General features: G+C 38.0%; 2 protein-coding genes across 6 annotated transcripts; one reads left to right on the top strand and one right to left on the bottom strand.

The window, feature by feature from the left end:
• Positions 1–1,911: 1,911 nt before the first annotated feature.
• LOC144087296 (general transcription factor IIF subunit 2-like) lies at positions 1,912–26,948 on the top strand. 5 transcript variants are annotated; one of them, XM_077617712.1, is made up of 14 exons: positions 1,912–2,042; positions 2,810–2,880; positions 3,011–3,029; positions 3,603–3,738; positions 17,778–17,859; positions 19,756–19,855; positions 19,947–20,090; positions 21,643–22,184; positions 24,740–24,895; positions 25,080–25,165; positions 26,201–26,325; positions 26,387–26,505; positions 26,570–26,688; positions 26,752–26,948. In XM_077617712.1, exons 1-8 carry the CDS (start codon positions 1,959–1,961, stop codon positions 21,778–21,780), a joined length of 774 nt encoding a protein of 257 aa, XP_077473838.1. In that variant the 5' UTR covers positions 1,912–1,958; the 3' UTR covers positions 21,781–22,184; positions 24,740–24,895; positions 25,080–25,165; positions 26,201–26,325; positions 26,387–26,505; positions 26,570–26,688; positions 26,752–26,948. The 5 variants fall into 5 exon arrangements, with proteins under 5 accessions (XP_077473838.1, XP_077473835.1, XP_077473837.1 ...); XM_077617709.1 differs by having other exon boundaries at positions 3,603–3,747; XM_077617714.1 differs by lacking the exon at positions 1,912–2,042 and adding an exon at positions 2,266–2,605.
• On the bottom strand, positions 8,652–10,455 carry kctd4 (potassium channel tetramerization domain containing 4). Its single transcript, XM_077617715.1, has one exon. It carries the CDS (start codon positions 10,221–10,223, stop codon positions 9,447–9,449), a length of 777 nt encoding a protein of 258 aa, XP_077473841.1. The 5' UTR covers positions 10,224–10,455; the 3' UTR covers positions 8,652–9,446.

Genomic DNA, 26,948 nt, shown 5'->3' with positions numbered 1-26,948 from the left:
ACAATGTTAAACTGGGTGGAAAAACAACAGGGCCTACAGGTGTTTGCATATGCATTGCCATTGCTTAGTTTGGGTTTATCATATGTGCATTCCAAGCTACACTTACTACAACTTTTAGGTGGTAAAAACAAATACTCCTGGAAACTTGACAAATAAGACCATAGTCCAAATATTTTATGATCAAAACTTTTTCCTCTGGATCCTTAATGTTATAATGGAGACTTTTCAATGGAGATGTTTTCACAATGATAAACATATCAGTTCATAGTACGTATAGTGCGTTTACAGTCGTTTTCACTACTGTACATTTGATTATAGCACCCTCATCAGGCAAGTTAGTGTACAAAATTAAAGTGTTCAAATATTATTTTCAAATCTAAGCAAATCAAGAATTCAGATTCAAGATAATCAAAGGGCTCTACTTGGTATTTATCAATTCTATTTATAAACATCCTTTCCAAGCCTACCGGTTCAAATAGATTGAATTATGTGAATCATTATTATCTGTCTATTTAAAGAGTGTTTTAGGATCTATTTGATCTATCATGTGTATATTTTATGGATATGGACTATATTTTTCTAGCTAAAAAATGAGTATACAATAACAACACATGACAAATCTATGTATCAATCATGATCAGGAGACTTTCAATGCTAGAAAATAAGGGATGGAATATTTTACATGGTGGAAAACATTTTATAAAACACAACAACCATTCTTGAACCCCTTCTCTGAATCATCCTGTAAAATCTTGGCGGATGCCCTTGTACTCCTACTTTGGAGAGTTACTGCCAGATGGTTGCTGCTATGGCAACAGAGCCTCAATTCATTCTAGGAATCAGTGCATTTAGAATCTTCAATATTATGAAATGATGCAAAAAAATGTCAGGTTGCTTTATGATCTTTGTCGTGAGCCAGATGTGCAAGTAGTTTATAAAGATTTTCCATTAAAGATCATGGGATTAAAGGCTACTCTTTGTGTTGAAAGCATCTTTCTTTCTGGGCTGTAGCCCTGCAATATAGTTGCTTCCTTTGTGAAATATAAAGCCTTGCCTTGAAGGGACTTCAGATGCTCGGTGCCAAGTTAATTTTACCCGCGATAAAAGGGATTCATGAACCTTTCAACCAACTGATAAATTTAGAGGTGAAATGCCCTTGACTTTTTTTTTTTATTACAAAATGTACTCAATTAACCTCTAATACAATCTTATGTGTTTTTAAGAATACTAAACACAATTCTTCCATAAATCCAGGCCTGTGTCCTCATGAGGGTCATGGGTGAGACTCAAAACTCAAAACTATTATCTCTTGCTAATCAATAAAATCAAATGATTATTTTAACTAATCAATACACACTATTCAAATCAGGGTGAGGATTTCTACTTTTGAAGGTAAAACATATCTAAAGCAATGGAACAATAGTTGTTTTGGTGTTTGCTGTAACAGTATATTAAATGTTAAGGCTGCAAAGTTCATGAAAAGTTAGTCAACTTTTGGGTGAAATTTCAGAATACACAAAATGCACAGCAGTTTATACTTAACAGGTTATCATTAACTTCACCACTGCTCAACCTTTATTTGAGCATGAATAATCATCTAATTTTATAATATTCTTGTCCAAATTATGCTCTATGAAAAGAGATGATGGTTCACAACAAGTGTTTGATTCATGGATTGCCCAATACATTTTCAAGGAATTGAATTAATACCTTCCTGTTGATCCTTCTAGTCCCTCTGTATCTCTAAAATTTGCTTATATACGTGAAAGTTATAAGTATGGTAGCAACTTTCCTCTTAGAACATAATTTGAAATACAAGTCCAATCAATATCAAACAAAAGCAGAATGCAGTACTGCCATTTATCCACAAGATGGTGCTAAATCACTGTTACAGGAAACCGTATAGACGAGGCCTCAGAGGCGCATCATTTTAACTGAAAAGTAAAAGATGAAGTATTATGTGGTTCCACCGTTCCAAGTACTATCTACTTCACGATCTGACTGAGATTATAGGTTCAAATTTTGAATCTAGCCTTTCTAAGGTATGTCTTGCAGTTCTGAGATCGTGGGTTCAATCCCGGGCTGCGGATTTACTGTGTGGCGCTCATGTGTTCTCTGCGCGCCTGCGTGGGTTTTCTTCCTGTAAACAGATAATTTACCGAGGTAAACTCAAATTTCGCTACTGAGCACGCGGATTTCTGTTTTAGAATTCATAGTTATTTCTGTTTTGAATGTGTGGAATTGTTTGCGCTTTCCGCTCCTAGTTACATGCCCACAAACATTTTGTAATTACATTTTGATTGGGAATAAGATGACACATCAATCAAGTAGATTAATATTCATGTTTGATTGGTAATGGTTTAGCTATTAGTATTACTATTGTTGTTGTAGCAGAACGTTAAATGCCGATATTTATTTTGAAAGAAGCAACTGGTTGTCCCGTTTGGTAATTTCCGGTCAGAAAAAAAGCTCGTTTAAAATTAAAAGCCACCTGTATGATTTGTTATTCTTTTACCCATTCTTGACACTACGAAAGAATATGTCCGCAAAGGGTGAAGTTAACCTTACTGGAGTTAAACAAAGTAATGGCGTGTGGCTCGTTAAGGTTTGTTCAACTGCAAATTATATTAAAAAAAATGATAATATAAACTGTACTTCACAAGCAGGACTCTCATCAGCGTCCAATTAGTCAATGTAACCGGGCTAGATATATTGCAGATTTATTTTAAAATGGTCAAAACTGACTTGTGAGTATAAAAGCTAATGATTTAAATGTATTTTTTTGTGCATCTTGTTATATAATCTCCAGGTTCCCAAATATTTAGCCCAACAGTGGGACAAAGCAAAAGATGGAGAGGTTGGAAAGATTACCATTGGAAAGTATGTACTGTATCATATTTAATACAATAATACAATTCAAATACAAATTCTTTCATTTTGATTGTTTAATTTTTTTGTTTGTTTTATTCTTAATTGACTCTTGACCATGTGGCCTTTATCACCCTCACAGGAAACAAGGCAAAACTCAGGTGAGGCATGATTCTATAGGCACTGATCAATGCCAGCCAATGAGTTAAAACTAAATATGTACTTGTAATAGCTTAGCCTAGCTGTTTATTTTTAGTTTATTTTACGTTTCTTTAATAAAACAAAACCATAAATACAGTGTAGCCACGTGCAGCCCGGAGGATGAGTGGTTAGTGCATCACCCTCACAGTGGGGGACCTGGGTTCAAATCCAGGTCGCTCCACCTGTGTGGAGTTTGCATGTTCTCCCCAGGCCTGTGTGGGTTTTCTCTGGGTACTGCGGTTTCCTCCCACATTCCAAAGACATGCATTGTAGGCTGGTTGGACACTCTAAATTGCCCCTAGGTATGAGTGTGAGTGTGAATGGTTGTTTGTCTCCTTGTGCCCTGTGATTGGCTGGCCACCAATTCAGAGTGTCCCCCGCCTCTGGCCCGAAGTCAACTTGGATAGGCTCCAGCACCCCCGCGACCCTAGTGAGGGTAAAGCGGTTCAGAAAATTAGATATGAGACAATGTAGCCAGTAAAATGGATTTGATACCATTCATTATCTCGCTATTTTGTTATTATTTTGGGCAGGTTTGTTTCAGCCTGAATGAAGATCTTACAACAATGCCTGCTGCCCAGGAAAATGAGTCACCTCTGAAGGTCCCCAGAGAGCATCCCTTCACCATGAACCCACTGGGCGGTCAGACCTTGGCTGTTTTTAGCCATGGTGAGAAAGGTAAAATTTGAGCTTTGCGAGAGACTTCAATGTTGACTGAAAACATTTTATATATTTTTTTTTAAAGTGGACTCTGAAATTAGTATTATGAAAATGTTTATTTAATTCATTTTTTTCTCTATGGACTGGGGGTTATATAATTCGTATGAATTCTTATTATATGCTCAATCAAATATTTTCCTATAATAATTTAGTTTACATTCTGAGAAATATAGTTTCTAATATTCGACCGAGAATGCATTGATAAATCCATTTGAAAAGTCTTTTCAAATTCACCCTTGAAGCTTATTTACTGGCAGCTGGTTGTGTGTGTTTTATTTTCTTCATTTCCTACTCGAATGCAAGTTATTAAATTTGCGACTGAGTCGATTCGTCCCAATGACTCGGGTGCAGTTGAAGGTGTAAATTTCTTTTTTCTACATATTTCTGCATTACTCACTAAAACATACCTCTAAACTGGATAATATTTAAATCAAGCCCTTGCCAGAAGATTTGTGCTTTCACCGCCCTCATGCACTTTAAATGCACCCACTCTTCCATTGTACATTAATACCACCTACATGTGATAATAGATCTCTGTTTCTATTTAGCATTTATTTTTCAGCACATAATTTTAATATAGATTTTATTAATAAACTAATTGGGAAAATAAACGTGGCAATATTAAATTCTACCAAATACATTCCATCTTACACTCGTGTAAAACCGTGCTTCTGTTAATTTGCTTAAACTGTTTATACATTTTATCAACAGCACTCATGTCCAGTTCAAATTACAACATAAGTATTTTAAGATGGTTTTTGCCCAGCCACGGACAAAACCACAATTTTTATTTGGCCTGTTTGCCTTTTAATACACACATGCCAATCTGGTAAGTGTTATTTTTCAGGCCGTCATCGCCATGACAACAACTTGAGGTGGATGAACAAGGGAGACACTACATTTAAGGCTAATAATTATGTCATAACCAGGCATCAATGCTGGATCATTAAATATTTAGTCGTACCGTTTGGCCTTTGAGTGGTTTTGAGGCTACACTGTACATTTGTACATCAGCAGGTTAAGAACTATGTGGGGACTCAAATGCTAACTTAGTACTTTGCAGGCATTCATACTGAAGCCTTAAGAATGAAAATCTTGTCCCTTTCTTCCCAACTAATGTCTGATTCCTGTTATTACAAAAAAGCCTAAAATATTGAGTCAACCGAACGTCTGTCCGCAGTAATCCCCACATTTCACACTGCACTCCACCGCCCATGTAATGTAAGTGTTCAGTCAGGCAACAATGGTGAAATGTTGCCAGTGGCAACCATCAGTGACGGATAAATACATGAATGGCGTCCGACTTGGCTTTTGTACTTCTCAGATCGGCTAAATTGAACTTCTGTGTTTCTTTCTCTTTGTTCTGTTTTGGCAAGGAGCAGGTATTGATCAAGAAGTTGCTAAGCAACAGGCTTGAATGCCACAGAAGTGAGCAGTGAACAGAAAATGATGTATTACAATGATCTATTACTCTAGGCTATAATGGTCTTAAACTGTTATCAAGTAATTGGGCAACACCTCGAAACCTTTATCCTGTTTGTTTGATTGGCTTTCAGTGTGATGTTTGTGTTTTTCATATTTTGCTATGTGTTTGGAAGCATATCATTTTTCATTATCATCAAAAACCACAAAATAGCTATGTACTTAGAGTGGAGCATAGTGGTGGCAGCATTGTGCTTCAGCTTAAACTGGGCCCGTAGAGTAAATGGAAGGAGTTTGGAACAATTCCAAATAACAGTTACTCTTTGCACCTGTTACATGCATCTGCTAGAAAGTTGAAAAAATGTTTCCAAAGGCTTCTGAATCAGAACTTGATTTGAGGTTAAAAATCTGTTGTTTTAACAGGGACATGGTACCTTAAAATATCCATTGAATTGGCTCCAAAAATATACCCTATCCCTCCAATATGCAAAAGTCTCAACAGTGCTTGCTCAAAAGCTTTACATTTTCTTGGACTTCACTGTTAAATGTAATCTTTTTTTGTTTGTTTTATAAGATTTAAAAAGGCATAGTTCTAATTGATGAGTAAACGCTGATTATTAATAGATATAGCATGACATACAGTCTGTACATGTGTGTGTAAGAAGAATAGTGCAATGCAGGAATACTAAACTAAGGATACTATATTTGACGTATTTAATGCTTTATGCTTACGGCCATCGTGATAACCACACTACATCAGATCTTTTTCCACTATAGCAAGAAGTCAGGGTCATAAGGTGTTGTGCACAGTTGCAAGGTTCCACTCTGTTTTATGACAGTATTGGACTTCAACCTACTGGCATACGATTGAATTTTTAAAATGATGAGTTAAAATGTATGATACTTTAGATATTTTAATAGGCTAACTGGCTAGTGTGCGCCCACAATGGAGTCCTGTGACATGAAAACAAAAAAAACATTTGTGTGGAATTCTTCCCTTTTAGATATTTAGAACTCTTTTCGTGCTACTGTTTTTTGCTGTTAACATTTTCTACTGAATATCTGTAGAACTCTATATTATGCATAACTACTATAAAAAAGCTGTTTGTCCTCGGCGGCATAAACAGACTTTTGGATTCAGTTGTTTTGCTTTATTAATGTAATGTATGCTTACTTTCATACTAGATTCGGGATCATTTATTGCAACAGAGGCATAACAGTAAATGATGATTCATTTTGATATTGCAAGTTAATATTCCCGCAAAGCCAAGTTATTTTTCCCATTTCAGGGTGACAGTGACAATTGCTTTATACAAAAGGCGTGCAGGTTTTGAGTTTCTGATGTTTATTTGCAAATAGGCCTTTGAGACTATACTGTAAGTCGGATGCTGGCAAATATTACATTAACATCCCCAATATTCCTCAGGACAACTGTTTATCATCCCCTCTTACAAATTTAAAATTCAGTAGCTGAGACTGATGTCACAGTTTTCAAAGACAAATGAGTGTTTGCTAGTGCACAACAACAGACTCAAAAACAAAATGTTGCTCATTGTTACTTAAAATTCTTGAAACACTTGTTAATGGCTGGGGACTCAGATATACAGTTTTCATTTCAAAATATTAGTCAGTCAGTATTTACCATGCATTTTTTTTTTATTTCAGGAAGAGAGAGGCTTGAACAGAAGGATAATAATGTTGAGTAGGCAAATTGTTCTCTTTACAAAAGCTTCTCTCGACCTTGACCTGCTTCCCCACCATTAGTCTACTCATCTGATTTTCAGTGGAGAGTTTCTGTCTTCCATTAGTCGTTAATAATTTGAACCAGGGCTGATTCAGATTGACAATACTCAAACCTTTTCAATGGAGCTATTGAGACTGCAACAGGCTATATGAATCATTTTGAATGCTGTGCTTTGTTCATGGAAGACAGCTGTTTTTAGTTAGTCATAGTTCAGGCAAAAAAAACAAAAAACATTGTTAAACTTTTTTGTTCATGACAGAAAAAAGGGTGACTCCAAAGGTAAAATTAATGCAAGAATAATTAGTAGGTAATTTTGCTTTAGCCTTGAAATTATTGAGTGTACAGTTTTTGCACCCATCTTACATTCAATGGGTGGATCATTCACTAATTATTTACATTGTGCAATGGGACATAGTACATTAAACATGTGGTTGTAATGAGACTTAATGTAGTTGCGTCATGAGCGTTGTATCCCCTTCAGCTCGTTGTCGTGGTGACCGTGAACTTGCCATTGTTGGTGTTTATCTACAGGAAGATTGGTAGGAATGTAAGAATATGGAGGGAGGGGTATCTCTAGTGCTATAGCGGTTTGTTTCATTGGACTCAAATTTTATTAGATCCCAAATTGAATCTTCTGTTTTTGTTCGAACTGCAGAGTGATGACAAGCATAATGCGGATGCATATCTTGCCATTAGGAAATGGGCATAAATTGTCCATGCTTCCTGACGGTTTGATTTGATTACCAATGACACATCCTTCTTTGTGCGTCATATCTTAAAGTGGAATGTCTTTGGCCTCACTTTTTCATTTTCATTACCTTGTCCTAGTTGCTTTTGCCTTGGCTTTGTTTCTGAACCTGTTGGATAAGAATCTGAGGTATGTTTGTCATTTACCAGCTGGGAATCGTACATTACTGAGGCCTGATGACAAGGAGGGGGTGTATTTGAGAGCTTAATGGTGTAGGAACTGAGTTTGTCCAGCAACAGGTGAAAAAAATCAATTTATTTGCTCTATTAGATCATTTTTCTCATTTCTTGACACTCGCTTCATCAGATGAACTATGAATCATGCGTGCTGGAAATTAATAAGTAGAGCCGTAACCAATATTAAAAATACATGCACTTCAACTACAGTTATAATGGAGATGAATATTTAGTCCTAATAATAATAGGAGTGGTTGTGAAGTAAATTTTTATACTATACTGAAACGATATTTTGCAAATGCATTGACACAGTACCATCACCAATATCTTGGAGAGCAAAATAGGCTGAAGAGGGGGAAACTAGTACACGCATTCATACAAATCTAAAATGTATTTAGCAATTTAAAATGGAGACACCAATACCAAATTCTGTGTAACAATGTGCTTGGGTAAGCCTCACTAATGGTAATTGAAAACATTATACTCAATTCTACTCTTCTCAAATATTGTGTAATTTTGCTGATATGGCTTTAGTACTATACATGGAATATTGGAGTAATTGTTGTGGGCAGCGTCCATGTTAATAGCATACTATAGTGAGTTGCAGTTGTATAAGTTGTGTTTCTGCTACAGGGAAAATGTGGATTGCCCTAATTTTTGAATACAAGCTCTTCCCCCAAGAATACAAAAATGTCCAATTGCAAACAAGGATTTCCGCATTTTATTCATAAAATATTCAACGTCATGATTGATGTACAGACTACACAGAGGCTCACAGCACAAACACAAAATTTATTTAGTCCACATACTACAGACACAGTTGTTTGCACAAAACTCATTTGAATGCTCTGAAAGGAGAGACAGATGCTGGTTCTGATTAGGATGTCAAGCTATTTGAGCATATTGAGCTATTAAGGTACACACATTGTATTGTAACACACACTGTTGTAAAAATTGAATGGCACAATGGTGCATGTCTCGGTTAGTTTTAAAGACTGCAGCTATTGCAAAAGCAGTAAACGTGTAATGAAAACACTGGTAAAGCCATCTTTTGTTGAGACCCTCATTTTTTTTTCACTTTTATATTACATGGGTTCCGGTACTGTTGCACACACTTGAGGACTAATCTAATGCTCTTTAATATAGTCAAATTGGCCTAGATCAACTAAATACAAGAACACTGGCAGTGTAAAGATTTATACAAAAATAGCATCCCAGAAGATAATTGCCCTCTAATTATTCCTGGCAGACGAAATCCTTTGCCCGTGAGCCTAAGATCTGTGGGATGAGTTTGAAATATATAAGCACTACATGAAAGCACTCTCTGTTTGCCTTTTTTTCTTTTTCCACCAATGACGAATCACAGCTCAACACGTTTTACAGCACCTTCAAGCCAAAATTAAATGTTAGATGGGTGGGTAAGGATTCAGGCACTGCTTTTCCCCCCTTCTTGGCGTCATGCCTCTTCCTTCCATCCCCATGCAGCCTACTTGACAAAGGTAAGGATTCAGGCACTGCTTTTTTTTTCTGCTTGGCATCATGCCTCTTCCTTCCGTCTCCCGGTGGCCTATTTGACAAAATGCAGGGCTTCAGCAGCCACAACGGAGCCTTTGCTGCTATCAAGGCTGGTGACCAGCCTGAAGCCGGATCTCAAGGCTAGCATCACTGTCTCTAGTTTCAGGCAGTCAAGTGTGCACAAGAACGTGCTGTCCTCCTTGAGCACGAGCCGTGAGCCTGGCTCCGACTTGATGAAATGTCTGAACTGGATCACATTGGACGATACCTCAAACTCTTCTGGAAATCCATCCAGACGACTCTTGGAAATCTGCACCAGCCGGCTTTTGACCTTCTCGATGAAGGTGGGATCGCTGCAATACACCTTGAGGCCTTGTGACCTCTCGTGGCTATCGGTCACCTCTAAAAATGCAGGCTCCCGCTGGGCTGCCCTCTGACTTTCCCACTCAGCCACGGCTTCTACAAGTTCGACCAGACGGTAAAAATCGGCCTCTCTTCGGAGAAGCCCAGCCTCCCTGAAGTCATCAGGTAACTGAAGCTCTCCAGTTCGAAGGTAGTTGAGAACATGCCGGAAAACTGGACCATCTCTGTCAATGAATGGGTTTCCCATGGAATCCATGTGCTGAACAGGTTTCTTACCATTGGCCAACTCTTCCAGAAAGCTACCCTGGTGCTTAGCCAGGGTGGTCCGGTGAGCAGTATACAGGAAGCCCCCGACGTTGATTGTTATGGTGCCTGATGTGGGCTTCTTGAAGCTCTTGCTGGGTTGCAGCAGGTCTGGATTGATGTGTTTCAGTTCACTTTCCATTCTTCTGAGATTCCATTCCATTCTCTGATACACTCTCCAGCTTCGACCCAGCCTCCTCAGAGCTGGCGTGTAAGCATGTGTGCGAGCAGCTCTAATCAAATACGAGGAAACAAGTCTGATGCTCTCAAATGTCTTCGGCTCTTGCGCAGAAAGCCTGTAGAGAGTATGTTTAAAGTGTTTAATAGTGGGAGGGTGAGTCCTGTCTGGTTGATGCGCTCCAGTGGACTGATTCTCTGGAAAGAAAAAGAATCTCTATACTGGTGTCCCTCCTCCTTCTCTCTCTTTCTCCCTCTCGCTCTTTCCCTCTCCCTCCCCATGACATTCAGCGAGGGGAGAGTACAAGAGTCAATAGTATGAACTCCACAGTCTGTTTTTCATCCCCAAAAGCTCCAGAACTAAGCATTTGGATTTAGCACACACATATATACATTAATGCGGCTTCACCAAATGAAACGAGGAGTTAATATATGAAGGCTTAAGAGATGTTTTTTCTTCCCCTATGTAATGCTAGTTTATTCACTGTCAATTGCAAAGCAACAGGGTTTTTGTTCATGCTCGATTTCGTTCTAAAACCAGAATTTTTTTATTATCGTCATGTTATTTGTTGTGATTATGTTTTTTGGGGGGAGGAATGAACACAATTTGAATTTGGGAGGATGAAAAATAACATCAAGTTTACCTTTGACTGAAGAGTTTGAGCTTTAAATCATTTTGTGCCATAGATGGATAGCAACAGACTTCCCATCCATTTTGCTGGGAGAAGCCTGCGGCAAATGATCTCTGTCAGCCCTCTCAGTCCAAATGGATTGGGCATTGGTCAATGTCAATGGTAGCCAATAAGTTAAGGTACATTAATAACAGCCATTTATAATGCAGCCACTCTTAAAAAGGGAACTGAGGTTATGCTAGGTAGTGTTTTTGCATGTTTCCAATTCAGGGTGTCCCCCACCTGAAGTCAGCTGGGATATGCTCCAGCACCCCCTGTGATCCTTGTGAGGATAAGCTGTAAAGAAAATGAATGAACTAATATTTATATCGTTCTAGTCTAGGGCATTTACTAACGTTTATCATGGATGACTATTATACAAATTAGTTTTTTCTTACATTTACCTAAAACATCAAGATATGTTTTTTGCATTTTTTTGCGATAAACAAGCTTGGAAATTTGGACTTTGTGTTATTCATTTGGCAGCAGAAATATATGCCTCACTTGCTAAACAAAATAAAACTTACCATAGTTATTAAAAAAAACCTTTATTCCACAAATTGATTATTAAATGTGAGGTATAATGTATAACAAACTTTATACCTGCCAAATTTTTCAAAGTTGCCACCCCCATCCCCATCAGATGACAAATGTCTTGCGAATGAAAGTATTAAAAGTATCCATATTTTAAGTGGGAATAAGTATGAAAGGGATCACTGCAATACACCTTGAAAATGCCTCGTGACTAAGGAAGAATTGAAGACCGCCATAATGAATAAACTGCAGTGTCTGATGTCTAAATGTGCTCGGCTTTGAGTTAATCGACAGTAAATGATTTGCACCCACGGGTTAAAAACTAAAAGTTCGGTTTATGATGTTCCATTGCTGTTAAACTTAAATAGCGAGAGTGACATAATCAAGCACAGTGACAGGCGACATAATAATGGTAATCAGTATTCAAACGGAAGACTGATTTTGGCAGGAGGAAATCTTTTCTGTCTACCATACAGAAGGAAATATGGATTTTTTTAAGGTCTTGTCAGCCCATTAATTTCACAAAGGCAAACAAAATGAATGCCTGCTGAGCACAACTCTTTGCTTTCAGAAATAAAACAGGTCAAGGGTGCCTTAGTGATGAGGTTGTGGTGATGATGTCTTCAGGTCCCTCTCCAAAGAGATGAAATGCTGAATGTCTGCCTGTCAATGCGGCTATCTCTGTGGTGGTTTTCCAATCGTAAGCAATTAGTGGACTCATCACCAACAACATTCGATCAGAATTACTAACAAGCCAAATGTATCCGAGAGGGCTGTGGTTAGATTTGTTTTTTTGTCCCTGGTTCATTAAGTTGGTCTGTCGAGTACGCTCGTTATGAGCAAAATATGAATGTCAGGCAGTGCTTTACGAAGCTTTTAGAACTGAATGAATTAAATTTTCCAAAAAATGCTACAAAAAGGATTTTTCTTACCTCTTATAGGTGGTGAATAATTCATTGAGCAGTAAGAGCTTGCAGTGAAACATGGAGTCACTGACTGCTGTTAAGCTGGCATGGCAGTCACTTAAAATAGGGTCCTCTGCCTATACGCCCAGCGCTTTCTATCTTGGCTATATTGCAAAATATTGTTTTTTTTCCCTCTTTGATAGATTTAATGTACCACTGGTGGACGGTAAATTCATTTGGTAAAGAAACTAGTCAAAGAGATCACTTGGCAAAATGCAATCAAACTGTTATCAACGACTATCCTTGTCTGCTCCCAGCTGCGTTGTACTTAAACATATCGGAAAAGGAACTTAACCGTAATTAAGTTAGTGGGTTTTTTTCCTGAATTACTGACTGTATTTTGTGTTGTAAATGTAAGTCAAGCAAAACTGAACACCTACATTTATACGCATGGAAATGAATGGAATCCTTGCATTTCCTTAATGAGGCAGCCTCTGGGCTACACAGATGACCTCTAATAGAAAATTATATTTGGCGAGCCAATCGGTAAAGTACACGCACATGCCTGACACATGTACACACACACACATAATGTGCCTTCTGTTGTCATGATGACGTGCTACAATTTATCACTAGTGTGTGAGTGTTACAAAAAAGACCACTTGCATCACATTTACGTAACCTCTTAGGAAACCAGAAAATCTGCTTTTTATGTTTTAAATGTGTGTGTTTAATATATATGTATGGATAGGCGTGTTTATGCATGTGTGCATGAGTTCTGTCAGGATTGTATCCGCTGACTACTTCAGAGTTGTAGTTGAGGGCAAGCCATTGATAGCTTTATAAACAAATAAAAAGACTTCGAAGGTAATTATAAATAATTAGATGTTAGAAAAAAAAATATTAAACCTAAAATTCCTACTTGAGGACTAACAAGAAGGAAATATATACTGACCATAATTTGGCATTGGAAAAGTAACCACCCACTAGTAGCTGGTTTTAAAATGTTGTATTAAACAAGAGTTAAGTATCCATTACAAAATTCATATTGTTTTAGCATTTTTTTAACTTTTCTACCCCGTGGTGTACGTAGGTTTGTGCTGCCAGAGCTGTCACTCATAAGCAACAAAGAAATAATGTATTCATAAATTTGCATTCCAGAAAGTCCAGAATAATCTGGAACTGAGCATATTATTTAAAGCAAATATTATTTTTACCTGGAGTCTGTCATCTGTCCTGGTAGATCACATATACAATTCTTAACATCGCCTTAAACAAGCATAGGACAATATAAAAAAAAATGTTACCAGGGCACATAAGATATAGGGCAGAAGTAATCCATTTTTGTTACTATTGCATTGGTTGCTTGTCTTTTAAACTTTGTATTGGTGTTTATAAAACTAACTATACTTCTAGCATTATATTTTAAACTGTAATGAGACTGCATGGTGATAATGGCTGAAAGGTTTTTTGGCAAGTATCAGAAGACCTCGATCATGTGTGTTTCACAGATCAACCTGTACACGATAGATGGGGGGGGGGGGGGGGGATGAGGGTAGAGTAGAAACTGGTGGTAGATGTTTGCTTGGTGGGCGGCCTGCTGTTTGTTGTGTGAAACATTAGGAAGGTCAGAGCTGCAAGCATAGGGCCTTGAAACAGATGGAGGTACGAGTTGAGTGTGAGGGGGCGGACCGATAACCTTCTCTCCCTCGCATTTGTCTCTCTTCTATTACCGTCCGTCTTCATTCTTCTCATTCCCTATTCAACTATATCTTACTGTAAATACTCCGGTTTTATCACTCCTTGGTGGTCGTCAGTCTTTGAATATCATATTTACTACCAGAAATCAACACCTATTTATGATATTTTAGAACATGAAGAATATTCAATTATCATGAAATATTTGTCTTTTCATGGGAAGTGAAAATGTCAGTTGATTTCATCTGCCAAAAACTTTGTGAATAGCAAGAAACTATTGGGTAAACCATGTGTTAGTTTTTTTGGCATTTTCTGGTAGCATTAAAGAATGTGTTATTTACAACAAATGGATGAACAGACATGCTTAATGAGCAGGCTTTATTTTTTATTTAAGGTTATGAGCTGAATTGCTTTTGTTTTAAATTTCTCAATTCTGAAAGTTGAACTTGTGTTACACACAAATCAACAACTATTTTAATGTTTTATAATATGTATTGTATATATATTGTAGATCCAAATAGTACCTGTAAATTCATTGCATGTAATGCAAAGGCTACAATCTACACACCCCTTCTATTATTATTATTACTAATAATTTAATTCTCCCCACTTTTTTCTGCGCACCACACAGCCAACACCGTTTGATTGTTTAACACTGAAATTTTGACCCGATGCAGGAAATCTTTCATTTGACACCGGAAAATTGACTGTTCAAAATCAGTTTTTATTTATTTTTTTGGACAAGAGTACAATTTCAAAATGTATCTAGCTGTTATTTAGATTTTTATTATCTTAGAATTGATATTTTTAATTTTAGAGGTACTATACCACCATACTAAGTTTCTGCTAATTGTCCTGACCAAACATGGTTTATTAGTGGAGACTTTTGTAGTGAAGCCTACAGGCTGGAGTCTTTGATAAATCTCAAGAGTTGCTGCCCCTCACAAAGCCTCACTCTGAAGCCCTTCACCTACCAAACATTTTCCTAGTCGTTCCACTTGTTTTCCCTATAGGTTTGTGTTTTTAGCTTTTATTTTGTTGTTGCTCTGTTTTTCATTTCACAATTTGCCCTAATTGCCTGCCTTCATCAAAGCATGCACAAAAAAATGGGAAGTGATCCTTCTTTGACTTTTAAGTGCTAATGGTCTCGTTATTCAAAACACACCACTGACTGTAATTTGATTCAACTTCATGTGACACGAACTTGGACAGCATGTGGCGGTTGCTATGGTGACTACAGCTTTTTCACCTGCACTAAATGATTCAAGCTTGTTTTTAATCAAATGACACTGCTTGCTAGCTACAATCATCTTTCATTCAGCGAATATGTACTCAATGAAAGTGTCACTGCACATATGTACAGATGCTGCTCATTATGCACTGAGTCACTAAAAATGCCAGCTATAGCCTTTTTTTTTTAGCCATCAGAGTTCGTGCCTAAGCGGAGATAGGAAAGTCAGGGTGGCACTAAGATACATTTACAAATATTTTATTTGGGACTTTATACAGTTTTGTAGCATTACGTGTATAGAATTCCAATAGTACTTGATCACATAAATCTTACAGTGTGACTTTGAGCTTGCCAATGTGCTTGCTGCATTTTCTTCAAATCAATCAGGTTCAACATATGTAGTAAAAAAAAAAAATCAAGACAATATAACTATCCTTTTCCACTGAAAATATTTGCAGGCAGCCACATTGTCGAAATTGTCTTGCCTGTGGGAGGTCTGTGTTATCCATCTGTTTTATTGATTGGACTTTCATTGTTGTTGTTCATCTTCACCTTTTCAACTTGAATAATGAAGATCGGAAGCTTTTGTTGTAAGATCAATAGTTTTACTCATTTTACACAAGCCTCCATCCATAACTACTATATTTGTTTGCTCCACGAAAATAATAATGCAACGGCTTCATGTTTCTCACTAATCTAATATTTAAATAAGTTATCCCTTGTCCTCGATAAAATGATAATTTCTTTAAAAATAATACATTTTTTAATGAAAAGGAGAATATTTTAATTGTTTCCTTTTATTTCATTTTTCAATCCAAAAACACAAAAATTAAAAAATGAAGAAATTAGAAGAAATAGTACGATAGAGAAAAAAATACTTGCCGTTTCCCATCTTAAAATATTTACTGTGAAAAAATAAAAAATGAATAGAATATTAGCTATTTCCTTTTTTTAGGTTACAAAATAAATAAATAAAATAAAGTACTGTCTCCCTCTTTGTTATTAAAATAGTATATTCCACAATATGAAAAAAATATATATATTTTTTGTAGATTTGACATTGCCAGTCACGGATGCAAAAGAGCAATTTCGGGGATTCGTAACAGTTGACATGTTCCATCCAACTGGGGGATCCTGCTGTGTCACATTCGTCACAGAATATCGTCACTTTGAGAAGACACGTCATCTTTCACACTTCTGTCTTTGCTTCGTTTGCCCACACTTTTGAGATGCAGAGATAAGATGACGTTGGCTGGTATCCCTGCTCGTTCGCACATCAGAGAATTCCGTCTCCTCCGCGGGTCATCTGGACCTCATGTGGCCCTTTTGAGCATCTCACTCAAACGAGGAGTGTAAAATGTAGCAGCTTCTTACAAATAGTGCCTATCCATATCAACAGTGACTAATAACTAACAGAAGAGCATACAAATCAACAAGTTGTCATTACAACAAGACACAATGGAGATTTATATTTCAACCTCTGCACGAGGTGGTGAGGAACATCAAAAGAATGAGCAGAATTAAATTAAGTAAGGCGCATTTAGGTAGCAATGGAAGCAGATTGTTGTTGTCTTTTTGGAGGTGGTGCTAAAACCCACAAACAGCTGTGCTCTATTTTCCGAGAGAGATCATTTAGGATTGACAAGATGTTCCGTAATGGGCGTTCTGGAGTCAAGCGGCAGCTGGATCTGTATGCTCAGTTTCCTCACACTATACTTACCTTGAAAGCCTACCTGTTGACGATCAGCAGAATAAAATTCATTATTGGTTTCTGGAATGTTGTTATAAAATAAAAATGAAAAAAACAATAAGACAATTGCCCTCAAATAAAAACATGCGCGGTGCACTGAATACTAAAATGGATCCAAAGGTGTGAATGTTTGTTAGTGTAATTGGCTGACAATCGTTTCAGAATGTATCCTGACTCGCATTAATAAGGAAGCCAATGAGTTGAAAACTGTATTTTTTAAATGGACTTAGGTTACACTATTTTTACTCCTTTAAATGTAATAATTATTCTCTTTTCAACACTGCCATGTGCATCATCCTATTTTGTAAGGCCACCTACATCTATGCAGCACTCAAGTGCACTTTTACAGTTGCCTTATTGCGGCAGAGCAATTATTTTTTTTTGCAGTGAATAGACCTGGAGACTGAATGCAATCCAAGTCAGTCAAAAATCACATTTGTGTACATTTGAGAAGTTCATAAACACACTATTAGATTAGATTAGATTTAGATTAGAAGTTTATTTCATCCCGTATTTGGGAAATTTCTCGGTTGCAGTAGCAAGACACACAAGACATTGTAGACCTAGCTAAAAAAACTGGAGCCACAAACAGGAAGTCCGCAAGGTGGGGACCTTCTGCAGACTGAGACTGAGGTTACCGCACAGTCTATCAGTAGTCTGAAGGTTTTAAATTTATGGTAAAATATAAAGGTTCTGCAATCGTTGTGTAAATCATTAAGAGCTGGCTGACCATGTGCACCATTTTTCTTAGATGGAATCAGTCTGGAGGGGATGGTGGTGCACAGAGCCGAATGCAGACCCGTTGTTAGTGACAACTACATGAAGCTGAAGAAGTAAGTTCACGGTTAAATGTTGACAGAGCGCACATATGAATTGGTGAAAAATAGGCGTTAGAAAAAATTGACACACTTGTTTCTCTTTAGCAAGACAACCATGTGTGATGTTGCCGTCAAAACATGCTTTCCATCGTTGAAATCTGCTGTTTTTAGGCAGATTACTTGGTGGTATTATCACTGTAGCAACTGTTTGACCGGGAGATGCAATACACTGCAATACAATGTACTACAAATCCAAACACTAAATGTGTTTTGATTTTTATGCTTGGCATAAACTGTTCTACAAATATAAGATAACAGTATATTTTAATACCTATGTTGGCGTGGGGTGTTGTTTGGGTTTTCTCCGAGTATGTCGGTTTCCTCCCACATCCCAAAAACATTCAGCGTAGACTGGTTGAACACACTCAATTGCCCCTAGGTATGAGTGGGAGCATGAATGGTTGCCCGTCTCCTTGTGCCCCGCGATTGGCTGGCCACTGATTCAGGGCATGCCCCGCCTGGTGCCCGTAGTTGGCTGGGATAGGCTCCAGAACCCCGAGTGAACCTTGTGGGGATAAGTAGTCGGCAAAATGAATGAATTCTAAGACCATTTCTGTCCTCCATTCGTCAATAGTTAAACTGACAATTACATGGAAATGGCAGAATTGCTGATGGAAATGGTTCTTTTGAGATGGTGGGGAGGGGAGGTAGTCTAATGTGTTCAAATTCCTCGCCAATCATTTGGTTTGGATGCGTGTTGAATACAGATGGCCACATTTTAGCACACAGTGATCTGTTCACCAAATGTTCCTTCATTTTGTCAAGTCAGAAACAAGTAATGATTGTGGGGCAGCTTTGCAAAGTAGATCATAGGAATTCAAGGCGTACTAAATAATTGTTTTATTCTTGTCAAAGATATACACGTATGCTTCCATCAAAATCTGTTCGATTAGATCCATTCGTTTCCCAGAGACCCATTCGCCAATCCCTTTCCAATGGTTCACTCACTAAAGCTTTCCCATTCAGACCCATTGATTGATTTGAAGTGATTTGCCTGCACATTGATTTTTTAAAACTAATTAGTTAATTCATTTATTTATTTATTATTTTATATTTTCCTATTACCTTCCAAGAAGTCAGACATTGTAAGATTATGAGAGAAAAATCTTAATATTACAAGAATAAAATCCAAATATGATGAATATTAGATCATGTATTGTATTGTTACAAATTTAAATCGTAATTCATTTTGATGTTTTTTTTATGTTACGTGGACCGGAGGTTGTTTGGTTTCATTTAGTCTGTGTGAGCACAAAACTGCTTTTTGTGCATGCATTTTTATTTTCTCTTTGATATTTAGGCTAATTGGGACCTGATGAGTGTTAAAAACAAAGAATGATCTTTTTACATGATATAGTTTCTGAGAAAAATGATGTCCATATTGTAAGTGGACACCAGTCTCTTGTGGTCCAAAATGTAACATTGTTGTCTTTGACAACCAAAAATGTGATGGCCACACAATAATTACATTACTTATTTTTACATCACAAACTATAATTTTTGGTGACATTAGGTCAGTTTAAAAAAAATAGATTTTGTGATTTTTGGCAGTCTTTTTCCATGTCGCTGTGTAAAGAGAGAAAGCAATTGGATCAGCAAGATAACACAATTCGCTCCTCAAGCAAATAAAAAATCGACCTGTAAACAAATGCAATCAGATTCGTAAGAGTCATATAAAACCACTATAAAACTGTTTGATAGGTTTAAAAAAAAAAACATACTGCGTTCTTTAGAACTAGTTTTTATTTCCAAACTACTTTTCTTTTCTAAAAGCTTTCACCTGCCAAACACTCTTTTCTGTCTTTTTACATAATTTGTGTCTTGTGTTTAACGTCTCCATGCATGTTATAGAGTGCAGATGAAAGAGTCCATGAAGATTCAGCGTTTGTCCCAGCAATTGGAGAAAGCCATCACCACCGTCTTCAAGCCCGTGGCCAACCACAACTTCAACGTGAGAGCTCCAATTCTCCCCCGCCTGTCAAATGTCAAGCGTTCAATCGCCTCATCGCGACACGAGTGCTAACTTCCCACATGTTTGCCAGTTGGAATATGAGAAAAAGAAGAAATCCGAGGGGAAGATGGTGAGAGCTGAGCGACAGGTGGTATTGGACATGCTCTTCTCTGCCTTTGAGAAACACCAGTATTACAACATAAAGGACCTGGTGGACATCACCAAGCAACCTGTGGTGAGCAGAACACACAAGCATTAACGGCGTTGACGGGAAAGAACAATAACAACAACACACCTGCCCACATTTCACCTTGCTTTGTTACATTTGCACCCATCGCCCACAGCATGACGTCTGTTCTTGTTCACACGATCTGCTGTGGTTACAATTTGGACCTGTTCTTTCTCTCGCTTTCTCTTTCTCTGTCTCCATCGCTCACACACACGCACACACAGAGCACATGTATGGGTTTCATCGTCAAAGTGGAATTGTTCCAGTGAGCCGAGAACACCAACGTGTAGGTGCTGATGAGACCTTGAGGTCCTGCGCTCCCTCTGATTGCATCTGATTGCGTAACCATCACTCGAGTGGGAGACAAACGGCGCAACACACCCCACGCCACCGTTCCAAAGCACTTGGCTAGCACTCCAATTAACCAAAATGAAGTAACCGAAATGCTCATTGTCAAAAATCTTGCTAAACGTCAGGGCGCTGGCTCTTCTCGCCAAGCACCACAGTGCCATCTAGCGGCTAGGAGAAAGTTTATGGCAACTCACAACTAAGTACTTGGGCATAGTAGTATTGGGATATTTTAGGTAGGTGAAATTGTCATATTAACCAGTGGCGTCACTAGGCCTATTTTAAGGGGTCTTCACTCCCCCCAAAATATTATTTAGTCCCCATTAATAATTGTTTGTTTTTTATTTATTTATCTATTTTGAACATATATTTATTATTTTTTTACAAATCATCATTTCTGGTAAAAGAAAAGTATACTAAGACTTTTATTTGTTTAATAAAAATGACCATATAAAGTATTTCAACACCTTGCTGTATTGCAAGTTCTCTTAGGCTTTTTAGTTAGGCTTTTTTTCCCTAAAAGAGACCATGTATAGTAAGACTTTTTTCCTTAAAAAATGACCATTTATCGTAAGGCTTATTTTTCTTTAAAAAATAACCATGTATAGTAAGGCTTTTTTTTTCAAAAAAAATGACCATTTATAGTAAGGCGTGCTTTTTCTTAAAAAAAAGAATAACAATGTATAGTGAGGCTTTTTCTTTAAAAGATGACCTTGTATAGTAGGGCTTTTTTTCTTTAAAAAATAATTGACCATGTATAGTTAGGCTTTTTTCCCTAAAAGAGACCAGGTATAGTAAGGCTTTTTTTCTTCATAAAAAATGACCATGTATCGTAAGGCTGTTTTTATTTAAAAAAACAACAACCATGTAGAGTAAATAACCATGTATTGTAGGGCTTTTTTCTTTTAAAAAATGACCATGTTTAGAGAGGCTCTTTTTCATGAAAAACATGCAAAGTAATGCATTTATCTGTTAAATAAAACATATATAGTAAGGCTTTTCTTTAAAAAAAGACCATGTACGCCAAAGGTTTTATTTGTTCGAATAGAATTTATTGTCATTGTATATCGTACAACGAGATAGGAGTTTCCTCTTGTTCAGTGCATACATCAAAATTTTGACCGATTGGCTGCCAACGGCGCCGATAGAAGTCCAATCTAGCGAAACTGGACAAATGATCATACATTCTTTCTCCACTGTGATTCTTCAGACGTACCTGAAAGAGATCATGCGAGAAATTGGGACATACCACAGCAAAGGTGCTCACAAAAGCATGTGGGAGCTGAAAGAGGAGTACAGACACTACCAGTCAGCCGAGGAGGAAGAAGAAGAGATGCAGGTGGCCTGAACTCCACAAAGTTCCTCTTTGCACGTCAGTGTGATGTCACTCAGCTCTCCTAAGACATAACTGTTATTGTTTTTCTTTTCAATTTCAATGAAAGCCTCAAATTCACATTCAGTCTTGCTGTGGCTTATTTTCATTGTCGCTATGGCAACTGTAAACCCCTTTACCAATACCTAGTATTGTATACAATACAATGAAGCGTTTTTAGCATTTCAAATGTTACATTTTTAATGGAGTCAGATGGCCTGGAATAAAGGTGAGTTGATTCAAAATACAAATTTACTTAATATTTGAGTGTACTAACACATGCTGTTTTATAGCATCAAAACCATAAAAATGACGACTATCTACGTCATCTTCAAAACATGGACATTGAGTTGGGGGGACAAACCACCCCGTGGAGCATGGTAAGCAAGCCACCATCTTTTCCACATTTAATATGGCGGGACAACATGGGCGTGGTTACGCCGATTGTCGACGCAGCTGGGTAAATTAAGCACATGCGCAGTATCTGGTCCTTCCAACCAGCGTTTTTTATAATGGCGGACGACGAGGTAAGGCGTATAACAAGGATCTTCAACTCCAGTCCTCAAGGGTCCCTATTCAGTCTATTTTCCATGTCTTCCAGCACACCAAAATCAAATGATCAAGCTCCTGGACAGCTTGCCGATGAGTTGATCATTTGATTCAGATGTGGTGGGATATATGGAAAACATACTGGATAGGTGCCCTCAGGGACCGGAGTTGGGGGCCCCTGCTCAATAACGACAAGTACCTGTGAGGGGATGTTGGTGTCACCCTTTCTTTAGCGTTGATTTGGTGAACTTGGGTGGATTCTTAAGAGAAGCAAGATACAAAATGAGTAGGTTTAGTACACATGACATGAATATAAGAAATAAAATAACCTGAAACACAGGTCCTCCCTCATCCACAACTTCTGCCTTGACTTCTTTGGTGTTCTCGTTGATTTTGACAGCTTTCACCGCCTCCGTGGCTTTAAACATCTACAAAACACCACAATGTGATTATGAAATTGCTTATTTAACCATTTTGATGCACAAATGACCCACATTAATTTCCCATGTTATTTCATCCTGGATGAGTTTTTCAATCAATCATCAATTAACCCAAAAAGTCATCATTGTTTGGGTTTCTCTTCTTACACTGAGGGAAAATGTTTATTTTTACCCAAAGCTTAAACTTGAGTAAAAAAAATTACCCCTGCGCTATGGTGGAATGAATGTCTCAATTAGGTTTTGTCAAAAACACATTTAAAACTGAAAAAAGAAAAAGCCCAAGCTATGAGGTCTTCCTTAAAGAAAGTGAAGGGGAAACAAGCCCAGCGCAAAGGTATATCCTATAAGTGTAATTTTTATTCCTAACGCCTCCACTGATGGCATTTGTGTGGGTCTGAGTTATCCACACAGCTTCTTGGTATTAAAAATCAACACCAAGCCAGTTGGTGTGTTTTCATTAAAAATACGAATGTATCGTAATGAAAAACAAGCCAAATGAGCAAAGCCTTGAATACCATGGACTTTCAATGATTAATAGAATATTAAAAAAATGACTCACTTTCCTGACAAACAGCTCGTAATGGTGTTGAGCTGTTCCTTTGTGGCAGTTTTGGCAACATTCTCGATGTCTCCCAGCAATCTAAATATAAAATATTTGTAGTCAAGACCTTCCAATAATGACAAACTGAAGTGTGGCCAATTTGTGGCGTAGAGGTTCACTCACCTGACTGCCATGCGGGAGGCTGGGGTTCGAATCCCAGTTGGGAAACATTTTCCGTTAGTTGTTTCTATATATTTGTAGTCAAGACCTTCCAATAATGACAATGTAAAGTGTGGCCAATTTGTGGTGTAGTGGTTCACTCACCTGACTGCCATGTGGGAGGCTGGGGTTTGAATCCCAGTTGGGAAACATTTTCCCTTAGTTGTTTCTATATATTTGTAGTCAAGACCTTCCAATAATGGCAAACTGAAGTGTGGCCAATTCGTGGTGTGGAGGTTCGTTCACCTGACTGCCATGTGGGAGGTTTGACTGATCACTACACTATGTAGTTCAGTAAATGGGTTATCCTTTTTTCATTAAAATAAAGACTTAGTCATTTTTTCCAGCAAAACAATCTGTTTCCGGTCAGCCTTCGGCTGACAGTTGGGGGGGGGGGGGGGGGGGGGGGGGATCCTGGCCTTCGGCTGACTGGCGATACCATACAGTCGGTGACTGGCGACACCGGGACGTGAACCCTTGCCTCCCACACGGCAGGCAGGTGACTGACCCAGTACACTACGAGGTGGCCTGCGTATAGGTGGTCATTTGGTGCTTTTATTTAAGGAAAGACTGAATGACTTAGTCTTTTTTAATGGCAAAATGGTTCATTGTCCACCGAGATTCGAACCCTGCCTGCCCGCACGGCAGTCAGGTGAACGAACCTCTACGCCACTTACTGGCCACACTTCAGTTTGTCATTATTGGAAGGTCTTGACCACAAATATATAGAAACAACTAAGGGAAAATGTTTCCCAACTGTGATTGAGATATTTCTTAGGCCAGTAGAGAAGGCCTTGAAGACCCTGACGGCACACCACTGCCAAGTATCATTTAAATGTCTAGAAGTAAAAAACACTAAAGTGCATGTCATCACAATGTTCATAATGTGCAATACTGTATTTTAAAGGATTAAAGCCCAACCAAAAAGTATTTACAGCTCTCCCCACTGACTAATGCACGTTATGGTGAAAACAATGTATTTTTTTAAGTATAAAAGCCCAATCAACACGTATTTACAGCCCCGCCCCCACCCACTGACCAATGCATGTTATTATGAAAACAATGTATTTTTTAAGTATTAAAGTCCAACCAAAAAGCATTTACAGCCCCCAGCCACACACACACGCTGACTAACGCACGTTATTATGAAAACAATTTATATTTTGTGTGTGTCTATTTTTAATAGGCGTGGCCGAGCTCACAGTTCAAATTGCCGACGTCAAACCCCAAAATGGCTGATGAGCCAGGAGGTAGCACGGTCGTGCACTGCAGAGCAGCTCAAAAGTGACGATTTGCCGAAGAAAGCCTGACAAACTTCTCACAGGACGATGCAGCACATTCGGTACGTTGTCATTTGGGGATTTCGAAGCCCCAGTTCTCGTCTTAAGAGTGATAAGAGCATGATTCGTTGACGTGATGTAGCCCCCATGTGTGTGCAGACAGCAAAATGTTTGCAAACAAATTGGCTACATCGCGTTACCGATCGCTCTTTGTTTCAAAAGAAATCATTCCATTGTGTGTTTCAGTCCCTCAACGAGCACAGACTGCTGGGAAACATCAAGAATGTGGCCAAAACGACCAGAAAGGGGCATCTTGTCGACGCCAGAACAAAGTGAGTCATTTTTAAATAGTTCCGATTTTCTCTATCCGTGTAATATTTGAACGTCAGCGTTCAGTATTCAAGGCTTTGCGCAATTGGCTCGTTTTTCATCATGATACATTCAACTTTTGAATGAAAACACTAACTAGCTTGGTGTTTTTTTTAATAGCAAAAACCTGTGGATAAGTCACCCACACAAATGCAATTAGTGGACGTGTAAGGAATAAACAGTAATCCCTCGATTATCGCGGTTAATGTAGACCAGACATGGCTGTGATAAATGAAAAACTGTAAAGTAGGGTCATCCCTATTGAATTTAATTAAAAAATACTATAGTGGCAAGTGTAGGAGTAGCTTCCCCTTGTGAGTTTCACATCTTTCTGAACTTGCAAATAATAATTGAACATAAGCTTTGTCATCATACCCAGATAACTGCATATGACAATTGGTAATTGGTACAAAAAATTCTGCCATGTAGTGGAACTGTGCACTCGAATAGATCATATACCTTTACCCCGTTAACTTTCTTAAAGACCTCAGGACCGTTTAATTTTTAGTTTTAAATGTGGTTTTGACAAAACCTAAGTGACATTTATTCAACAATAATGCAGGTGTCATTTTTGACTCATTTAAAGATTTTTTTCCTTGGCATAAGAAGAGAAACATTAGCTTTTTGGATATTTTTTAAGAATGAATGGATTTGAAATAATTGACTGAAAAAAATCAAGGCAGAAGTAGGATTTTATTTATTATACTATGTAATGTGTACCTTGTGGGCCCCTGTCCAGTGTGTTTTCTATATCCCCCCACATCAAGATCCTGATTATTTGTTTGTGGAGGAAAACATGAAAAATACACTAGATAGGGGCCTTTAAAGACTGATCCATTTTTAGTCTCTCTGCAGCAGACAAAAATAAAACCTGACCATCAGGAGTATGTCTAATATTGCCTTTTGCACCTTTTGATGTTTTATAGAAAAAAATTGACTTAATTAGGCACTAGTCTGTATTTCTTTTTTATGTAACTTAACCCCTTTTTGTTTTCCAGAGTTCCACCCAAGTGGGGACATGGTTTCCTGCCTATGTACAGATAGGCTGACGCACCCCCCCCCCTCATTTCTCGGTGCTGGGTGTTACGCCAGAACCTAGCTCCAAACTTTTTCAAAATAAAAGGTAAGACCTTTGAATGGTTTTTTACTTAACTTTGTGTAGTGACCCCCTTTTTGTTTTCCAGAATTCCACCCAAGGGGGACCAGGTTTCCTGCCTATGTACAGATAGGCTGACGCACCCCCTCATTTCTCGGTGCTGGGGGTTACGCCAGAACCTATCTCCAAACTTTTTCAAAATAAAAGGTAAGACCTTGCGAATGGTTTTTTACTTAACTTTGTGTAGTGACCCCCTTTTTTTGTTTTCCAGAATTCCACCCAAGGGGGACCAGGTTTCCTGCCTATGTACAGATAGGCTGACGCACCCCCTCATTTCGCGGTGCTGGGTGTTACGCCAGAACCTATCTCCAAACTTTTTCAAAATAAAAGGTAAGACCTTGCGAATGGTTTTTTACTTAACTTTGTGTAGTGACCCCCTTTTTTGTTTTCCAGAATTCCACCTGGTGCCCAGGGGAGTGTCTTTGTCCATTTGAAAATGGATGAAGGCAAAACTGAATTTTTCAAAATGCTGGAGGGCCTGTGCGAACCTATCAGTGAAGTTTTTCAAAATAAAAGATTTTACAAAGTATATGGGTGTTATGCCAGAACTTGTCTCCAAACTCTTTCAAAATAAAATACCTTGCAAAGTA

The sequence above is a fragment of the Stigmatopora argus genome, chromosome 13 (assembly GCF_051989625.1).
Source record: "Stigmatopora argus isolate UIUO_Sarg chromosome 13, RoL_Sarg_1.0, whole genome shotgun sequence".
Lineage (NCBI taxonomy): Eukaryota > Metazoa > Chordata > Actinopteri > Syngnathiformes > Syngnathidae > Stigmatopora > Stigmatopora argus.
This window is presented reverse-complemented; position numbering and strand designations above follow the sequence as displayed.